The 21,483-nt window shown below is 35.1% G+C and overlaps 1 protein-coding gene across 1 annotated transcript in view; it reads right to left on the reverse strand.

The window, feature by feature from the left end:
- DCC (DCC netrin 1 receptor) overlaps nt 1-21,483 on the reverse strand; it is a 689,897-nt gene that overhangs the window by 214,941 nt on the left and 453,473 nt on the right. The window contains 1 exon segment of the mRNA XM_032595323.1: nt 16,881-16,930. Coding sequence (XP_032451214.1) covers nt 16,881-16,930 — 50 coding nt within the window.

Consider the following 21,483-nt stretch of genomic DNA (forward strand, 5'->3'; position numbering starts at 1 on the left):
TTGAGAGTGAAGACAGCAAAGATCAGAAAGGAAAAAGTAACCATTATGTAGGATAGTTTTGAAGTTGAAGGTTTTTAATGAAAGTCCTTTTGAGGGGAAGAAAACAAAGTTATGACATGGTCTGGGATGGTGGATGAATTAACGTGGGAGGGAAAATCACAGAGAGGGGAGAAGCCAATTGAAGTTGGGTGGTATACCAAATAAACAGACCACAAAATTAACATCTTGCACATTGCCTGACATGTACCAGGTGTACAACCAGTATTTATTTATTTATTCAACCAGTTGAATAAGTGCATGAAGATTCCAAGCACCTTGAGAGGTTGTTGTAGTGGATTTAACCTGAGACAGAATGTAATAAAAATAAATAAAGAGGTCTTGGATGCAATAAGACAAAGGCTGGCATGAACAGAGTGAGGTAGATGCAGTTTCTGAGCAACATTCATGAAACGCTTAAAGGTTTCAGTGGCGAACCAACTCTATAATCAGTCCACAAGATAGGCTGACCACCCACAACATCAGTGTGACTGTAGATTATGTAAATAATAATGTATGATTGAAGACGAGGAAGGTACCCAAAGGGGATGTTTAATCATCACATGCCATCTGTAAACTGTGCAGAGGAGGATAACTTATCAAGTGCAGAGCTGACAAGCAAATGAGAAATATTTGTAGAAACTAAGGATATTTAGCTTGGAGAAGAATCAGGGGAGGAAAGGGGGACTTGACAGACATCTTCAAATGTTTAGAGTCATGCCATAAGAGAAAGTCACTAGACTCACTTGATTTGTTCTTTATAGTCCCAGGGGAAATAATTATGAAAAATGAGTGGAAGTTATAGGGAGATAGAGCAATGCATTTTGAATATAAATTTCTGAAAGTTAGACCTACATATGACAAAAATGCCTGCTTAGAGAGAGGGAAAAATAAGTTCCCTGTCAGCGGAACAGTTCAGGCATGAGCTAGAAGAGGGTTTTATAAATGGGATTTGGATATCAGATGGAAACTGGAGAAGCTGGCTTTTCAGAGACTTTCAGGGTTTACTTTGTGAATCACTAAAATTAAAATGATAGGTTCTAGATAAATTCTTGGTGATCCTGTTGGTTGTTGTTGTTGTGTATGTGGTAGAGAAGAGTATAGATCAGTGAGAGTGGAATGTGACATCCACCTAACATCCCGAGGATTAAATAAAATTTGTGTAAGACATACATTCAAAAGTCTGACTCCAGTTAATACTAACATAAATGTTATTTGCTGGGCTTTGAAAATCAGTCCATCAACTATAAAATTCAGAATTCAAATAAGTCTCAAGTTCATTAAAAAAATGGCTCCTCAAACCAGTTACATCATTACTCACAATTCTCTGCAAAGTCAGGCAAAGGAGCACTGATTGTTGGCATTGGGTGAAGACAAGATGTGCTGCATTGCTGAGATACTTCCTTCCTAGTGTATTTCATGGGTGCAGCTATTGATAGTTATAATAAGTATAGATCTCTTTTATCATGTTCCTGTTATGACAGGTACTATTTGATGCACTTTAAAGTTATTATCATTTCTCATCCAAAGAGCTGAGAGCATATTCAGAAGTATATTTCCCAAGAATAGCATCGTAACAAAATATTTACTTTAGTTTGAACTAAATCTAATGTGACAGCATGATAGATATATTTCCCTTTGGCTAAAGAGCATCGCTTCCCATCAATGTCAGTTCCTCACAAGACCCACATGTCAGAGAATAAGTGTATTTTCTTATTGATAACATCTGACTCCTGTGCGTGTCACTCTGTCAAGTTGTATCCCATAGTAAAGTTCTTGACATACATGTCCTCCTCGGTATGGAGGAAAAAAGATCAATTCTAAAATCAAAATAGGATTCTAGCAAACACTCTCAGAAAAAGGGACACTTAGTTTTACTCAAGCCAAATCCACATATCTACATACACTTCAAAGAAAATAAGACTTCAAACTACAGGTTGTCACACATGCAGACATTTCCCCAAATCAAGGTATTTAACTATCAATTATAGAGAGAAGTCACACAAATGACTGATTGAAAGAAACTTTTCCTCTGGTGTTCTAAACTGAATATATGGAATTTTTAAATATTTTGTAATTTTTAAGTGAAGATTTTTAAGGCAAGTGAAGATTTTAAGGGAGCATTTGCTCCCTTTATATATAATGCAAAATAAGGGGAAAATTTCACATGTGTGTATTTAGCTTATCATACTACAATTCAGATGGTTTACCTAAATGATCTAAATTTCAGGTTATTTATTGATAAGACCTCTGAAGGCATGCCAGTATCTAATTGTTAAATAACAGGTGCATAACTCTTTGTTGAATAAATGAATCAATAAAATTAATTAATTAGTTAATTACTTAATTAATTAATGGGTAAATGGCTGAATAACAGACACAAGATTACATGTTATTAGTAAAATTAGATACTGAGGTCCCCTAAGGAAAAAAAAAACAACAGTGTTCTATAAATCTATTAAAAAAATATGATCATTTCATTTTTAAGAGGTTCAAATAATCCATTACTAAGGAAATGACATATTTATTATAAAGATATTATTAAAGGAAGTGTAATTCTTCTACTTTGGGGGCATCTTCAATTATAAATTAGTGTTAAAGACAAAAGTGTCCATAATAGAGAGTAGGAGAAAGTCTCTAAATTTGCTAAATACTCAGCATGGCTTTACTAGGCAAGATGGTCATGTTTTAAAGAAGGTGTTTAACATTCATCATAATCATTTCAAATGGATGGACTGCTTTCTGGATTACACACTGAAACAGTACTGTGCTCTACAAGTTTCCTGGACAGGAGACCTACTGAATCAGAAGTGTGTATGGTAGGAGGTAGGGAAGGGATTCTTCATTCTAAACAAGTACCTGCTTTATAGGAATTTTTTTTAAGTTTATTTACTTATTTTGAGAGAGAGAGAGAGAGAGAGAGAGAGAGAGACAGGAGGGGCAGATAGAGGGCAGGAGAGAGAGAATCCCAAGCAGGCTCCCCACTGTCAGCACAGAGTCCGATGTGGGGCTCAAACTCAAGAACTGTGAGATCATGCCCTAAGCCGAAACCAAGAGTAGGACACTTGACGGACTAAGCCACTCAGGCGCCCCTAGGACTTTTATGCTCCTTAAAGAGCATAAAGTTTGAGAACTTTAACTCTGAGCCTTCCACTTCTTTCTCCAAGCTGCAACTGTTAGCCTCCACCTTCTGATTCTGTCACACTCAGCTTCCGCTCCAGGACAGCAGGGCAATGAGCAGCTGCAGTCCCATTTGTAGCTCACGTTCAGCTTCACAGACCTGGCCTCTTGTCCATCAACCCAGAACATCTCTGACTATACCAAAGCTAGGTATAGTCTAAAAATGTCCCAATCATCCCTATACAATAGGCAAGGGGCAAGCATCCACTATTATCACAGGTGGAGAAGTTAATTTCTTGTATAAGAACAGAAACTCTATTCGATGTCAGATGCTGTCACTTGTCAGAGTTTCTCATTCATTGCCACTGCTCATGGAGGTGTTGAGGTTTCCTGACTGACAAGCAACCAGGGAGGCCTCTTTTTAAACTGGCAGAGCATAAGCGTCTAGCTAGTCTGTCACGTGGTATATACCCAATGAATATTTATTATTAAGCAAATATATGAATAAATGCATGCACAAATGAATAAACACACAAACAAAAATAACACAGGATTATGAAAGAAACAATTTTTAAAATTTTTTGTTCCCTTTTCTCTAATAAAACTCTCAAACTAAGAAAGCGTTTGGATTTTTTTTGAACTGGAATGTTTCCTTTCAATGTCATTATATTTGACTTCATCAAGAGAATTATGTACATTAGCATCTAAATGAAAAACAAATATGTTTTTTCTTTCTTTGAGGTACAAAAATATACCTCTCAACTTGGAAATGTTGAAATATAGACATCTCTGTAGAAGTACATGTTGATACTACAGTCATGGACATAGACATATATATTCTTTGCAACATTTACATTCATTTATGCATAAAAGATAAAAATCTACAGTCAGCTTCATATTTTAAAATACGAATTTTATTTAAAGTCAGTATGGGGCATTTCTTCACATATAAATCCCTTTTGTGTGTGTCTCTTCAACTTTATCCATGTAAAAATAAAATGGACAACTATCTAGTTAATAGATACTGCCTCTCAGCTAAAACACAAAATGGTTTGCCAAATATATTTCTCTGAAGTATGAGAAATGCTTAGATAGGAGGAACTTGAGTTATTGCCAAAAAAAAAAAAAAAAGAATTTCTTGTTTGCTTTGGAACAAAGGAATTTGTAGAAGACACAAGCAATTTCTCCTAGTTCTATGAAGATTAGATATGTAATATGATCATAAGTTAATTTCCTGAAAATACTAAATTGTTCTACACTTTTTAACCTACTATTACATACTTTTCAATGGATTTGAAAAGTCCATCTCTATTCAATACAATATGTAGGGTATTTTCTTAAAATGTTTATGAAACACAAGGATAATTACCCTTTTAGATTGTCAACTTCTCGTGGAGAGTTTTCCAGTGGACTGAGTGATGTTTTGGACAGCTTTGGACAATTAATGGAAGCTATCATTTTCTATTTGAAAAAGCAACATAATAAATGTATAAATAAATAGATTTCAGTGTTCAGTGTTATTGAGAGTATATGTTCAAATTATGTAATGTTAGTGGGCTTTCTAATGAGATTAAAGTAAAATGACTTCAGGGCAATGATAGAAAAGACTTAGTTTGGTTGCTAAAGCAGCTATATCTGAAAATAATACTCTTATTTAGATAGTTGCACTATTACCTGGGAACATTTGCTCTTGCTCTAGGTTTCTCCTCTAATTTATGCCCTTTTGGTTTAGTTTTGTTTATTTTTAAAATTAACATGCTTGCTAATAAAATGTATGGCAAGTGTGCTGATCTGCATTTTCTCTGAATCTAACATACATCTCCTAATGGTTCTAGACCATTGCTGCTAAAAATCAATCAATCAATCACAAGTTTTATTTTATTGCTAACGAAATTTGAGAGCTGAGGTAAAGCTCTTCTCTGTGATCTCATTTTTTTTTCCCTTTCAAAGTTTTATTAATAAGTATACTCTAGAACTTGGAATTCCGGAAAAACCAGAATTACATTTGGAAATTCCAGAAGTCTTTAAGATTGTATAAATAATTTGGAGAGGTATACAGCTGGGGTGACTACACCTTTATGCACATAAATTTCTATATTAATTTGTAGAAAATACTTGCTTTACATATTCCCTTATCATAAGGTGTTTTTGCTCATCAGGAAAATATTGCCGTGTGTATTGGGAAGAAAGACATCTTTAGAATTTCTTTTCAAGAGATTTAGAAATTCTTTTTAAGAATTTCTTTTTAAGATCAACTTATAGTTGATAAGTTTATAAATGTTACACTTATTTTCAGAGTTCTTTTTAGATCTAAGGAAATCAGTTAAAAAATGGATATCATCAGTGTGAGAAGAATGTCTGAGTAGTTAGTAGATATTATGTATAGCACCTCTTTTTAGTATTTCCTTTCTCATCTCTAGTGTATCAGTTGATCTCACACTAAGAAAGTTTAAGGATTGAATATTGGAAATAAATGCTCTTTTCAAACGATTAGATTTTGAAAGGAAATTGAGATCATTGTTTTGTGATTTCATCTACGATGTGAAAAAAATATTTATTATATTGGTGCTTTTTTATCCCCCAGTGCACAAATAATTATAAACCACTTGAATGACTTAAACTGTAAACCAAACAGTACAACCTGGTAAGAATTCCATGCATTGCCAGTCAGGTCACTTAACTTGCTAAAGCTTTACTTTGAAGCTTGTATTTAGGAAATTATTGAATTCTCATATGAACACAACTATTAAAACTCTTCAGGAGGCTCTCCTAACTTTAAATCATTATCTATGAATTGACACTTAGAAAATAAGCATATTATGTGTTAGTTTTAAAAGGTAGCAGATGCAAGGTCACACAGCTCCTCTTAGGTGTTTTTTTAGGCTCATCCGGGAGAAATACATGGTTGCAAGAAATAGAATCTTGCAGGTAGGTTCAGCCCAGGAGAAACTGGGAATCCAGGGGCATGTCTTTTTGAATCCCCTTCTTAAAAGGTCTCCTGTCTTGACACTTACACCCACCTCTTTCCATGGTTTCCACACCTAGTTCTGTTGTTCACTGGTTGGGTGAACTCATCTTCCAGCTTCTGATCTAGACCTTACCTTCTTCATGGGAACTAATCCCATTGAGAAACTAAACTATTTGAAGTCAAAGCTTATTTTGAACTCCTTCTCTTACAAGGCCCTATATATAGGAGGAAGTGGCCAAATGACCAACAACCCTAGCCGAGGTTCAAATCTTAGTGCTGTCACTTCCTCCCTGTGTGGCAACATGGCTCATTACCGAGCCTCTCTAAATCTCAGTGGTCTCTCTGGAAAAATGGAGATATTGATACAATCCACTGACTTAAACCACTTTTTCATTATCCATCACCCCTGCTCCTATACCCTCTTTTTCTGCCTTAGCTTTGAAGAAGTGAGTATTCTTTTTAATGACTCCCTGGCAAAACCTCTTAAGTCACTCTATCTCTTCTCCCGTGGCAAACTCCAAACAAAATAAAACCCAACTATCTGCCTACCCCAGGCCAGCAACCAAGCAACCACCCCGGAGAGAGGAAAACAAACACAATTGTGTTGGCTAATTTCACTTTAAATTCATGACAACAAATCTCAAATGGCCAGGCCACACACACTGCTCAGCAATTACAATTTCATGTACTTTATGATTCTCTTTTCTACAGCCTGAAATAACTATTTCTCATCGTGTCCCCCATCTTCAAACTCTCAATACTTGATCCTTCAAGACTTCACACGTTGGTGAAGACCTTTTGTTCTACTTCTCTTGCCTGCAAAATGATATAACTGCATCCACACCCACTCCCTCTGCCTTCGCTCACCTTACCAACACTGAAGCATTGACTCCCCTCCACCTACATGCTGGATCCTCTACCTTCTTGCCTACACGAAAGATTGCACTCTTGCAATTTTCCACTCTTTCCGTTGCATCACTAATTTTCCCCTCTATGCTGCATTACTTGCAAAAGTTGCAGTATCCCTTATGTTGAAAAAGGAAACAACAACAACAGTAAATAAATACAACAAGCAGTAAAACCTCTTTCAAGCCTACCACACCCTAAAGTTACCATTCATTTCCTGTTGCACTGCAGAACAAAACTCCACAAAAACATCATCTGCGGTCACACTCTGCAGTACCCTCGCCTTTCTCTCTATTTTCATGCTCCCTCCCAAGTGGTCGCATTGCCTTCATTATTTTACTGTATTTTTCATCAGCACTGACATAGTTGGCAGCACTCTATCTTCTGTGACACCATCCCTCTTTGTTTTCTCTTACCACTCTTGCTCCTTCTCATCTGTCCAATCACTAAATGTGCAGTGTTCCAAGATTCAGCCATTTGGTTTTCTAACTATAATCTCTCCCTAGGTGTCATTGATATGACAGTGACTCCTAAATTTATATATCCTGTCATGACCTGTCATCAGACCTCTGGTCTCATATGCCTGATTGTCTACATGATTGACATCCCTAATTGTATGTCCAGTACTTATCTCAAATTCAAAATGTCCAAAAACTAATTGATTGTTCCCTCTAAACCAATCTTTTTCTGCACTCATCCTTATCTCATTAAACAGCCCCACAGTGCACTCATTTCCTGTAGCAAAGATCTAGGCTCTATCTTTGATCCTTCTCTTTCCCCTGCCCTTTATATCCAATCCATTAGCCAATCTTATTGGTTCTAAATGCAACACACATCATGATTTTTCCCATTTCTCTCTTCATCGGCTGTAATGACTCCCAGGTCCCAGCTACAATCATCTCATACAGATTACTCAATTGTCTCCTAAACGGTGTCCCTGCTTCTACTCTGCCCATCCCCAATAATTTTCCTCACAGCAGCCAATGTGATCTTTTAAAAAGAGATCACTCCCCTTTCAAAACTCTTTTCATCATCCACAGAATGAAATTCTAATTTTCACCATGCCCTATAAAGCCCCACACGATCTGGCTCTGACCCAGAGATCTGTGATCCATGCGTATGACTGTTATTTCAATCATGCACGGACGGTTCCCCTGCCAAGGCTTTTGAACTAGCTGTGAGCTTTATGTGGAATGCCTTATCCTAAATGTGCAACAAACAAACAAACAAACAAAAAAACTGGCCGTTTTCATATTCTTGATTTCAACACGTGTCACTTTCTTAAAAGGCTTTTCCTTGAAATCTGATTTAAATTTGGTGCTTCTCTATCATATTATTGTGTTTAGTTTTCTTCACATAACTTATTCTTGTGTTAATTGTTCAATCCTTTGCTTATTAACCTGCCTCCTTGTATTTGAATTTACGTAAGCTCTAGGAAAAGAGGAGATTTGGCTGCCTTCGTTGTAGCTTTTCCAGTAATAAGCTCAGTTCAAAGTTAATATTCCAGTAATAAGTTTAACAACTAGAACTTATAAGGTTATTATAAAAGAAGTAAATAAAATAGTATTTTAAGTGGTTAGCGCCTTGCCAGGCACAGAATACCTGCTGAAAAGTTAGTTACCGGCATTATTATTGTTAGAATTAGGTGCTCCTTAAATATGTATCAAAATGTTAATTAAAATAACTCATGCTAATGTCTTAAATATTTCAGATGAAGGATTTGTATTTTCACAGTTGTTTTCTAAAGTAATCAAGATTTTAAGCTAGACAAGTAAATTAAGTTTTTTGCATGTAAGTGAATGTTTCAACATCTCTAAATTCAAATCACTACTGGTAGGACTGAATCTATTCATGTCCTCTAACTAATCAACCATTCCAACCATAAGGGCAACTTCCTTGAACTAAATTAAAATCAGAGATCTTATCACTAGACCTAGGTTCATTTAATTTAGGCCCATTATTAAACCTCCCACTTTTCAAAAATGTATGACTTGAGGGAAATCTCATTAAACTTCATGGGGAGGCTAAAGTGAGCTTTGCCTTCAGAGTCAACCAGAAATGGAGCCATTAGAAATGTGTGTGATGAAGTACAAATTACAAGGTGATATTAAAGTGGGGCTAAAACTCCCAAGAGGGTGGTATTTTACCATATATTTTAGTCTGTTTCTCCAAATCCTTTCTGCAGGTATCCTAGATGGCAGTAATGAGAATAAATTTGGAAAGAACAAAATACAATAACCCCCAAACACACAACAACAAAAAATGATACATGTAAGTATTTGAAACATTCTAGAAAATGTTTTTGTAATCCTGTTTACATTATAAAAAGTTTATATAGATGTGGAGATTTTTTTGAGAGAGAGAGAGAGACAGAGAGAGAGAAAAAGAGAACAAGTGCATGTGTGTGGTATGGAGGGGCAGAGAGAGAGAGGGAGAGAGACAGAGAATCCCAAGTAGGCTGTCAGCCTGGAGTCCAATATGGGGCTTGAACCTTATGAACCCTGAGATCATGATCTGAGCTGAAATCAAGACTCAGATGCTTAACCAACTGAGCCACCCAGGCACCCCTAGATATGGAGATTTAATCATGCCTCTAATTTATTCAAATCCTGTCAGAGAAGTCATGGGTCATTCTCAACTCCATATTCCATAGTTATGCACATAGGCACTTTGTAAAGACTCTTCCTAGATTTGCTTCTAGTTTTTTTATAAATTTAGTTTTTCTTCTTTTTATACTTAATTTATAGTTTTACTTTATTTTTTTAAGTGTATTTATTTTTGAGAGAGACAGTGACAACACAAGTGGGGAAGGGACAAAGAGCAAGAGAGAAAGAAAATCTCCACTCTGAATTGAAAATCTCCCTCCAACACAGGGCTGAATCTCCTGACTGTGAGATCATGACCTGAGTCAAAATCAAGAGTCAGTTGCCTAACCAACCAAGCCACCTGGCACCCCTATATTTTTATTTTAAATTAATTTTGTGGGGATGAGTTAGCTCAACTTATGGACTACATAGTTGTTTGGAATGTGTATGATATTACCAAGATAAGTAACATGGAAAAGTTTTAAAGATAGTGTTTAGTATGAAAGGCATCTATAAAGAAATCATTTGACCAAAACAGAGTTAAATACTTTTCACAGCCTTTAGTATCTCTAATAGGGGACTTATATTTCACACAACTTTTAAACCATACAACATCATTGCTGGGGAAAGTATCATGAGTCAGTACTCTCCAAAAACAGCTCTGAGAGAATGAGTGATAGTGTGATACGAAGATATGTTTTGAATTTATGGTGTATTCTCTTATTCAGCTTATTTACAGAATGTATTTAAATTGGCATGGTGCATTTAAATTATTTAAAAATTGGCTATTTATTTATTTTTACTCTCCTAATATCCTTCCCATCAGAGTTTATCCATTCACTGTGTTTTCACTAGGGAAAAAAAAAAAAAAGATGGAAACTGTTGATTTATTGGAACTCCAAAAGAAAATCAAAGGATCAATTTAGCCACTGGTTTACTAGCTAAATTGTGATGGGATATGAAATTGATCCTGGTGACCAAATCATGTTTTCAGAGTCATTCCAGAACAATCCCATGCACCTATTTCTGGTTCCTTATTATTAACTATGCCAGTTGGTTTTGTTAGTACATTTTTAAAAAAATAATTCATAAACGTGGGACCTTGGAAACAGAAGTGTTCTGAAAGCAGTATCAATAATGGAAGTGAGGTATTTCTTCCCAGCCAATTAAAGCATCTGCCTATATTCTTGACTACTATGATTCATTAGATCCTTCATTTCCCTGCGAAGATATAAAACTTTAAGAGTGTTCTCATTTCTCTATTAAGATAAAGTAAAAGGCAATCACATTTCTTTTCATGAATCAGTCCACTCATTTTTTATAAAACAAGTCAGGTCGCAGAAAGTAGCATGGTAGTTGGCAGAGCCTTGGAGAAAGGGCCCTTGGCCTTGGAGAAATGGGCCATTATTATTTAATGGGGAAAGTTTCAATTTGAGGAGATAAAAAGCATTCTGGGAGTGGATGGTGGTGATGATCTCACATTGATATGAATGTACTTATGTCACTTACCATACACTTAAAAATTGTTAAAATGGCAAATTTTATGTTATATGTATTTTACTACAATAAAATGTACCTTTTTTTTAATGTAAGCAGGATAACAGATATCTGAAGATGGGTTCCTTCCAAATTACAGACCAAATAGTTTTATTCTTGAGGGATTTCTCATGAATTATTTCATGTTGTCTGATTTTAACACAACATTAAAACTTATAGTGAGTATATCCTACAAATTGTAGGCAAAAACAGAAAGGCTAGACTATAAGAAATACTAGAAAACATTGTCTTCCTTATAGTTAGGCTCCTACCCTCATACCCTTCCCAAGACCATTTCAGTCACATTATCTATGCTCAAAGAACACTCGTGTAATGCATCAGTGAAAAATAACTGAAATAAATATAAGAGATCTATATCCATTTGAATTGAATTGATGAATAACTGGATCACACACTATAATCAAGCAGAAATTCTCTGTGTATTATGATTAAAAACCCCAGTGTGAAGTTTGGAATGTAAACATTATTGTAAATACCAGTCTCTAATTTATCTTTGCATGGTATGAATCACCTAAGGTCTCCTATATGACCTCTGTCTCCACATTAAATGCATTTCAGAAACCAACTGTATATGTTGGAGGAGGACTCAGAGCTCTGGCTCCAAATAACTCAGTGGCCAAAGTGTATTTTATGAAGGATTTAGGATGACAGGGAGCGAAACAAACAAAAAGTTTGTTTTCATGAGATATCTGAGACTTATGCCTATGTGCAACATACAAGGGGGAGATCAGCATTCACAGGAAGCATGGTCAGACTGAAGAACAGGATCTAGAACATCTGTGTGAGCAGTATGTTTTCAGGGGAGATGAGATACAGCAGAGAGTGGTACGAATTTAAGTGCCCTGTGGACAGCCAAGAGAAGAAACCTTAAATCGGGGCCGGGGTGGGGGGGTGCACAGAGGATCTGCAAATAAATATTATAACTCACACCAGCTCTTTGTTTTTCATTCTTCCTCTTTCCCCTTTCCTCACTTTTACAATTTCCATCACAGTCCCTAACAAGTGGGTATCCCAGTTGGGAGTCAAACGCAAATGACTCATTCAGCTGTCCACCTAACTATCAAGTTCTGTTGATAAGAGAACCAGTCCAATGACAGGAGACAGAGACCTTAGTCAAATTCATTCTGTCACACCACATCTTCAGAAGCAGACCCCTCTGAGGTTACCCAGTGACACAGCACTTAGATTATCTCCACGTCACTTTTTGTTTTGTTTTTCCCGAAAGAAAAGAAAGGAAGAAAAAGAGAAACGAAAGAAAAAAGATGTTAAAATCTCTGGGGCGAAAATGATCAGTATGTTTTCTGGAGTTGGAAATTGCTGTTTTAATTCTCCCTTTGGGTAGTGTTTAAGTAAAGGGATTTGAATGATCAGTAAACTAATTTTCAAGTTACTTAAGCATGCCAAAATATGCTGACACACAGGGGAGTGAGGAACTAAGACACAAGAAGACACCAGTCCCTTTTCTACTGTTGCAATTAAGACATCACACACATTATCAAACAGTGAGTGACTAACTGGGTATTAGCTTTTGGAATGCAAAAAAAAAAAAAATTACATCCACATAGATGTATCTGGTATCCAAGGATAAGAATTTCAACACTAGAGAGGTGCAAAGATATAATGAGAGGAAACCACTATTATACATTAAAAAAAACCTCAACCTGAACAAGAATCCATGCCTGATGATATACTGGATTTTGTTTATTTTTTTATTTCATTCTTTGTAACCAGCCTATAGTCTCAGTCAATAAATATCTGAACACATGTGAATTGAGTCCAGTATACTTTAATCAATATACTTGTGCAATTTTCTCTAATTCTGTAAAGATAAAATGATTGAGAAAAGGCCTAACAAGTGATATTTCAGTAATAGATGTTTGGAGCCATACAAGGTTTTAGAGATTGTCTCTCCAACCCTCTCATGTTAGCAGTGAGAAAATAATGTCAACTTTGAGGAGTTACAATAGATCAAATTTGGTTAGATTAAAAGTGAATTTTCTCTCATATGTTTCCCTATTAAACTATGAATTACATAAAGGCAGAGACTGGATACGTATAGTAGGTGTATATGCAGTGTGTATGTATGTATAAATGCATGGGTGTGTGTATACAGTATATAGTAGATATATCATAAGTACACAGTAAATGTTGAATGAATCGATGAACTAATCATGACTTTCTAAGATCTCAAAGAGCTAGCACCAGGGCCCAGCATCCTGAATCCTAGCATTCTCTAAATGTTCTTATTCTCAGAACTTTTGTATTGGAACATAGGAAAATGGTTAAGTACCAACATAAGCCCTTCCAAGACTATACAAATTTGGGCTTTATATTCCAGCCAACTAATTAAGTTGTAATATTTATTTCTTCAGGGACGCCTGGGTGGCTCAGTCATTTGAGCGTCCGGCTTCAGCTGAGGTCATGATCTCACGGTTTGTGAGTTTGAGCCCCGCGTTGGGCTCTGTGCTGACAGCTCAGAGCCTGGAGCCTGTTTCAGATTCTGTGTCTCCCTCTCTCTCTCTGCTCCTCCCCCACTCATGCTCACGCTCTCTCTCTCTCTCTCTCAAAAATAAATAAACATTAAAAAAATTAAAAAAAATTTACTTCTTCAAATAATAATTGAATTTCAAAGTAAAATCTTAAGAAAATTATTATAAAGTTTTCCCAATAAAACAGTTACATTTTAAAGTCCATAGTGCAAACCATTATTTTCTCTTTTTTAATGAAGATGTTATTTCTTGTAAAGAAATTTTAGTATGAGAAATAACCACACAATCATGACTCATTATTACCTAAAATCTAGTATCTATAGGTAAAGCCATTTCTTCAGAACAAAATTTGTGTTCATTGTTAGCTTGCAGAAAGAGATTCAAATCTGTTCTATGATTATAGCTTTATAAAAGTAATCTGCTGTATGGGGGTTTTAAGGACAATAAAGTAACATAATTTCTTTTGGTTCTTTTATCTAAATGTGTAAGAACCTTACTATTGACATAATCTAAAACAGGATTTCTCAGTCCTATTGGCTTACTGGGAGCCAGAACCTTAACAAGTACCTCTAAATGGTCATTTTATACCATATAAATGGTCATTTATACCATTCACTGAAGTGAATTTTCAGTTTTATGTACAGAAATGCTAACCATCAGGGCACCTAGGTGGCTCAGTCAGTTAAGCATCTGACTTCATCTCAGGTCATGATCTCATGATTTGTGAGTTTGAGTCCCACGTGTGCAGAACCTGCCTGGGATTCTCTCTCTCCCTCTCTTTGCCTCTCCCCCACACATGTGTGCATGTTCTCTATCTCTCTCAAAATAAATAAACCTAAAAAAGAAAGAAATCCTAGCCATCTGTGTGCACAGATATTAACACCACCAGTCAATTCTCATTGACTGTCAGTAAAAAAATGAGTTATGTTCAGTAATTGCAATGTTCTATAGAATAAAAAAAATTTAAATATGGCTCTGTTCCTTCTATATTAAATAGAAATCTCAAGTAAAATGAATGACATAAATGTTTAATTCTTTTAGTTTAAAGATAATACTACTTACATAACTAAAAGTTCCTTTTTAAATAAATTTTGTTTCTTAAAATGGCAATAGTCAGGGGTAAATATTAATATATTTGAGAACTTTTCTTTTGTTTCAAACATAAGAACATCAAAATATAATATTGATTTTGTCTTTTTCCTCCTCCTCATCGGGAATAAAAACAAAACAAAAGTGTTTTTGCCATCTAGTTTCTTTCTCCTTGGTAACAATCCAAGAATAATCCAAATTCATAATTTATATTTCCATAAAAGCTAGGAAATAAGATAACAAAGAGAAGGAGAGGCTTTCCAGTGCCTGGGCCTGCTGTATTCATTCTAAAAAGCTAATGAACAAGTTAAATTTTCTAGCAGTGCAATGTTCCAGATATAACCTCAAGAGGATAGAAACAGGAGTGCTTATATTTGGTTGTTGCCAGCCTTGCATATCATAGAAAAGGACAGGTTGGGATATTTGTATACACATATAGAAATCAGTTGAAAATCCAATTTTGTGAAACAGGAATTCCCCTTTGAGGGAGGTAAAAAAAAAAATCCATATTTAAATATAGTCAGCATCCAAGGTCATTCAATAATGCCTTCTTCACATTTCAGAAGAAAACATTCATCTTTTACTAGAGTAGACTGTATGGAATAAGAGCACACATACATACACATAAATAGCTTGTATCAATTTCTATGTTCTGTCTTGGAGGAAAGATGTGAGGCAGGTGAGAACTCTGATAAAAATAAGTAAGTAAAACAATAGAATCAAAATGTGTTTTCCAAATTTCACTCATTAACAACCTACAATAATTGTAAAAATCTACTTGACTATGATTTGGCATTCTCTTAATTTGAATGGTGCATCTGTAAAACATTTAATGTTGCCAATAAAAATATAGTTTTTAGGGAATACTTATCTCTGGTTATTTTCCTTTAGCTTTTTTTTTTCTAAGTTCACTTATTTTATTCCTTCTAATTTTAAACTTGTTTTACTAGTTCTTATCCAATACAGGGACTAAAAATAAAAGAGGCTAACAATTTTAGAGACATTTCACCTGTTCCAAAAGACAAATTTATTTGACAGAGGCAAATCTGTTCAAAGTCACAAAACAGGGCTTCATCAGAGATTTCTGCAAAATTTGGCAAGGAATTGTACGTTGAGGGAAGTAATAGCTACCGACACAAAGTTAGATCCTATGTATATGTTATATTACTACTTCCTCATGATAAATCAATAAGGAAAGCATTAACATTCAAATTACATGAGTATAGAAACTGAGGTTTGTTGAGGTTAGAGACTTTTCTAAGATAACATATAGGTATTAAAAGAGAAAGCTAGGATAAAAACTAGAGTATGACTTTCTCTAAGACTCCTATAATTTCCCTGCTGTCTTCCAGAGCTTAGACACCAGTTAGGCTGCCCCCCCCACCCCACCTCCACTCAGTGAGGTTCAGGGATAGTGAAATTATTTCCCTGAGAGCACACAACCAAGCGATGAAAGAGTCAAGCCAAACCAATCCTTGTTTGCTTCACTGTACTATATGGCTTTAGCTGATTTTCAAACCCAAGGCACACTTGAAATAAGGAGATGTTTCTAGCAAACTGATTTCTGGCATTAGGTTCCTTATCTTCAGCTATACCTAGCTTACTTTAATTCCATTTGAAAGTTATATCAACTTTCCAGGCCAGGAAAACACTAACCGATGGATAACACTGTTTCATAAATATAACCTTATTGGACCTCAAGAAGGGCCTTCAATGTATATATTTACAAGTAAAAAATAGAGATTATGATAAAATATTCCATTCTAACTAATCTGTCAGGAAACAAAGACTCTATTCCACCTCTCTCAACGTGAAGACGTTCATTTCTTCATTCAAGTGCTCTAACACATTATGTCCTATGTAGTCACTATAGGTAAATGGACATCTTTGTCTCCTGATGGAATAGACTTTAATCACTGTCACATTCATAAAACTGTGTGCTGTTAGTAAACAAATGTTTCCTTTAATTAATTCAATGAAGAAGATGCGGAATCAATGCCACTCACTCCCTGTGCTGTTCTGGAACATTTCTTCACATGGAAACCGCCCTGCCTCCCAAGAAGGTGAATGAATGGGTAAGTGAAAATTACACATGTAAGTACTGAAATAGTGAAACTTTCCATGACTTACCCTTGAATTAACTACTTCCAGGGAGACGTTCTGAGGCGGGGCACTTGGCACTAAAAGGAATAAAACAAGGTGAGGTGGTTACTGCCAAAGTCATAAAAGAGAAACAACAACCCTCTGTGAAAAAAGAAAGCATGACTTTCACAGTTCATGATGATAATTAGGTAGGCTGATCCAGGTGGCACTTCAAAATTTTCCTGGAGAGATGGAAAATAACTGCATCTGTTTATTTGTTCTTACTTGGTAGGCCAGTTATCCATATAGGGAGCCCCCAAAACTGTTTGGTAAGAAAGCACCTGCCGTGATACCAAATACTGCCATTTAATTACAGCTTTCTTATTATTACCTTCCCAGAGAAGCCAATAAAAACACACCGGAGATTTCCTGGAGTGGTTTTAAAGGCTTAAGATGTTGTGCATTTCAGGATCTGCATGGTTTTATTATAAAATATGTCATTCTAATGGTCAGTCATGTTGCTTAATCCCCTTAATGCAATCTTTATTATCTCTTAAAAAGAGAAAAGATGAAATACATCCCTCTTTTTATCTGTATGTAATTAAACCTATGTGTCACAGATGCAAGCAAGTTATCAAATAACATTCGGTGAGTCAATTCCAGGAACAAAAAAGGCAGTTTATTTTTCTTTGTAGATTTTCTGTTTTTTTTTTTTTTCTCTTGCTTGCATTTTGATTGCCCAATTCCTTCATGGGAAAAGGAAGAATATATACAAATTTCTTTATAATACTTGTAATAAATATTTACTATATCAAAAAGTGAATATTCTATCGTGTGAATAATTCAAAGACAACCATTCGCTGAACAGCTATTATGTGTAAGACACTATCCTAGATGTCTTGGATAAATCATAAACAATGTTTTTTGCCCCCCAAAAGAAATAGAAGTAGCATCCAATAAATGCTTAACATATGTTAATCTGTAAAATATAGTCCCTATTTGTTCATGACAAATTGATTAACAGAGAAGAATTGCTCTTAGCATTTTCAAGAATTTAAAGGCCATTTTCTGTCACATTGCCCCTTTTTTAACTTGAACTTGGACAATATCTATATTTCTATAGGGTACTTGTATTTTCCCCTGAATTCATTATGCCCTACTCTGAGTTTACTTTCTGAAAGTATTCACCATGAGGGTATATGTCTCATTAATCTTTACAGCCTTCAAACTGACATTCAACTAATATTTACTGACTTAATGATTACATGAAAAAACAAATACTTACTTAAATATTAGCTCTTGGACCTTCCTGGACACCATAAGAATTTTAATCACTTTGTTTTGATTTTGAACTTCTTATCTTAGTACTTGATAAAAGCTGTGGCCAATGTAGTTTGTGATAAATAACACTCACTGGTCTTATTTTCATGAATTAGGTCAATAATCCTTTCAAAAAATATTTTATAATTTAATAAATAGATTTTATTATTCAACTTACTTTAGCTCATATTATATTTCTTTTCAAATAAAGAATATAATTCCCCACAGGGACCAGGATTTTTGCCTCTTTGGATGCTGAATCCTCAGTATCAATTAGAGTGTCACATTCAGCAAATATGCGTTGAATTAATTAATTAACAGAGAGATTATAAGAAATAATAAAACTTTTATCATACTTAGAGTTTTAGTCATAACAAGCTTTCTTTTTGCAGTTTTATTTTTTTAAATTAAGGTATAACATACATATAGTATAATGCACAAATCTTGTACGCATGATTGGATACAGTTGTATGTGTGTGGGTGTGTTCACATTTAAACACCACCTAGATGAAGATTTAGAATATATAGTATCCTGGAAAGTTCATTTGAGTCCCCTCCCAATCAATACCCTTCTAAGAGTGACCACTATTCTGGCTTCTAACACCATCTATTAGTTTAGCTTTCTTTTAAGCTTACTAAAGATGAAATCAGTTATTATTTCTAGGCTGGTTTCTCTTACTCGTTATTATTTCTTGAGATTCATTCATCTGTTGCATCTAGCAGTAGTTTTGGTGCTTCTGTTTGTCTTTTATTGCTCCTACATATTATATTATATGACTATTCTATTTTATATTTACTCATTCTGTTGATGAATGGCCTTCGACTACTTTAGATTTAGGACTGTGAGACTAAATCTCCTATGAAAATTTTTGTACATGTCTTTTGACAAACAACTACACTCATTTTCTTCTTTATATACCTTTATATACCTAGCAGTGGAAATCCTGGTAGAAGTAAAACCTCTACGGGGGTTATACATATGTAAACAAGGAAAAATATACATATGATAAAATTTTCCAAAGTGGTCCCACCAATTTACACTCCCACTAAGAATGTAGCAAATGTCCAGGGTCTCCATATCCTTACCAACATTTGTTTTTTCTGTATCCCTTCCATTTTAGTCATTTCGTAGGTATGTAGTGTTTTTATTTGCTTTTTCTTGAGGATCAGTAATGTGAAGCATCTTTTCACATGTTTGCTGACATTTGGATGCCCTTTATCGTGGAGTTTTAAGAGTCTTTTTTTTTTTTTTTTACAGCTAAATTTCCTTTAAAACTCATCTCTCTTGGGGCGCCTGGGTGGCGCAGTCGGTTGAGCGTCCGACTTCAGCCAGGTCACGATCTCACGGTCCGGGAGTTCGAGCCCCGCGTCGGGCTCTGGGCTGATGGCTCAGAGCCTGGAGCCTGTTTCTGATTCTGTGTCTCCCTCTCTCTCTGCCCCTCCCCCGTTCATGCTCTGTCTCTCTCTGTCCCAAAAAATAAATAAATGTTGAAAAAAAAATTAAAAACAAAAAAAAACAAAAAAAAACACAACTCATCTCTAAAATTTTCATTCCTTTATCTTATATTCTATGTTCATGTTACTATGATTAAAATATTAAGATTTTTTTTTCTCTATAGCTAAAATAGTCAGAAGGGCTCTTCTGCATTTGGCAAATTTCCTATCTTCTCGACTCTTCTCAAATGTTATAATAATGAAATGGACTTCCCTAAACTACCTTCACAGACCTGTGGACATTCCCAGTCTTCAGGAAAGGGAAGAATGCAGAGGCTTTAATAAGACCATCTCTACATTCTGTTTCTGTAAAAGACGAAGTATTAGAGTAGGCTGGAAATAATAACAATGTGTGTGATCAGAAAAACTAAACAGACTGACATCCTCACAATGAGGAAGAATTTAATATGATCCATATTTAAATTATGCTGTAAAGCATTGAAAATTAAAATAGGCACCAACTGAAAAATGCTAAGTGCTCCATCATATAATTTCACAAACTTCTAGCACATGGGCTGTTCTTGACTTATGTAATCAGGAAAAAAGTAGAGAGTTTATTCTACAGCATTTTTAGTTGTCAATCCCCACTCCCTCCCTCTATCAATTCCCATATTCCTGAGACATAAATAGATAAAGTAGATAGGATTAGATGCTTGGTGGAAGGAAGTAGGATCTACATTTATTTGAGCTTTTCTTTATTTGACTTCCCAAGATGTTTCATTGTCTCATGAAGCAAAGAGGAAAGCCATGGTTCATTGTTTTCTCTTCAAAATGTCAAGCAATTTATCATTTATAATAGGTTGGTTAAGGCTGATCAGAGATATTCAGTCTAGAAACTCCCTCAATATGGTGAAACATGCTGATTTGATACATATGATGATGATATATTCTGTATAGTAGATAAAGTTCCCACATTTGTAAATCAATCTCCATAGAGTCAGGTACTTGAGTTCCTCCCCTTACCAAATGTGTGCTGTCCTGTACACATAATTTATGGATTGAAATAATTCATATATAATTATGAGCTTTGTACTTTCAGCAATTGATATAAGAACTTCATTATAGAATAAGGGAAACTCAAGATTTTTCACATTAAATCTTGCTTCTTTTCCTACTAGCTTGTGATCTGACTCTGCTGCTTACCAGGCTAGCTTTTGTGGCCTCTTTCTAATATTAGTTTTGTCATCTGTAAAGTAGAAAAAATCATAGCATCATAAGGATTAAAGATTATTAATGCAAAGTGATTAGAACAGGGCCTTGTACTAATAAGTACTCAATAAATACCAGTGATAACAGTAAAAAGCACATTCTTATAGTTAAGCTTGTCCTTGAAATTGGGTCCCTCTGCTTATGGGCACAGAGCAAGCTGACATGGAAGCTCATAAACATTAATTGATTCATAAAATCTTTTAATGACCTACACTCATCAACTGGTTCAAGAGAAAATATTTGGGAACAAATTGGTAAAACTAGTTACATTCCGTGCTATTAGACGGCCTAAATCTGATGTCCATCTCAAAGGGTTTAAAGAAGCAGATCGTTATATACAAATGATACAGTAAGTGGAGGGATTTGAATGAAAAACAATTTTTCTTCCCAGAAACACAATTAAAGCAGGCTAAATTAGAGATGAGAGCTTATCAGGACAGAAATCTTTATAAGCATTTTAGCATAACAGGGAGACCATTGGATAATTAATTCAGAAAAAAAAAAACATTATTTGTATTTCATTTTTGCTTTTATTTAATTTTTTCTGGTCCCAATATCAATTTTATGCTATCCTCTGACCTGATAAGAAGCATGGTGCCCTCAATAACATGCATGTATTTAGGCACAG

Source organism: Lynx canadensis, chromosome D3, assembly GCF_007474595.2.
Source record: "Lynx canadensis isolate LIC74 chromosome D3, mLynCan4.pri.v2, whole genome shotgun sequence".
In the NCBI taxonomy this organism is placed as follows: domain Eukaryota; kingdom Metazoa; phylum Chordata; class Mammalia; order Carnivora; family Felidae; genus Lynx; species Lynx canadensis.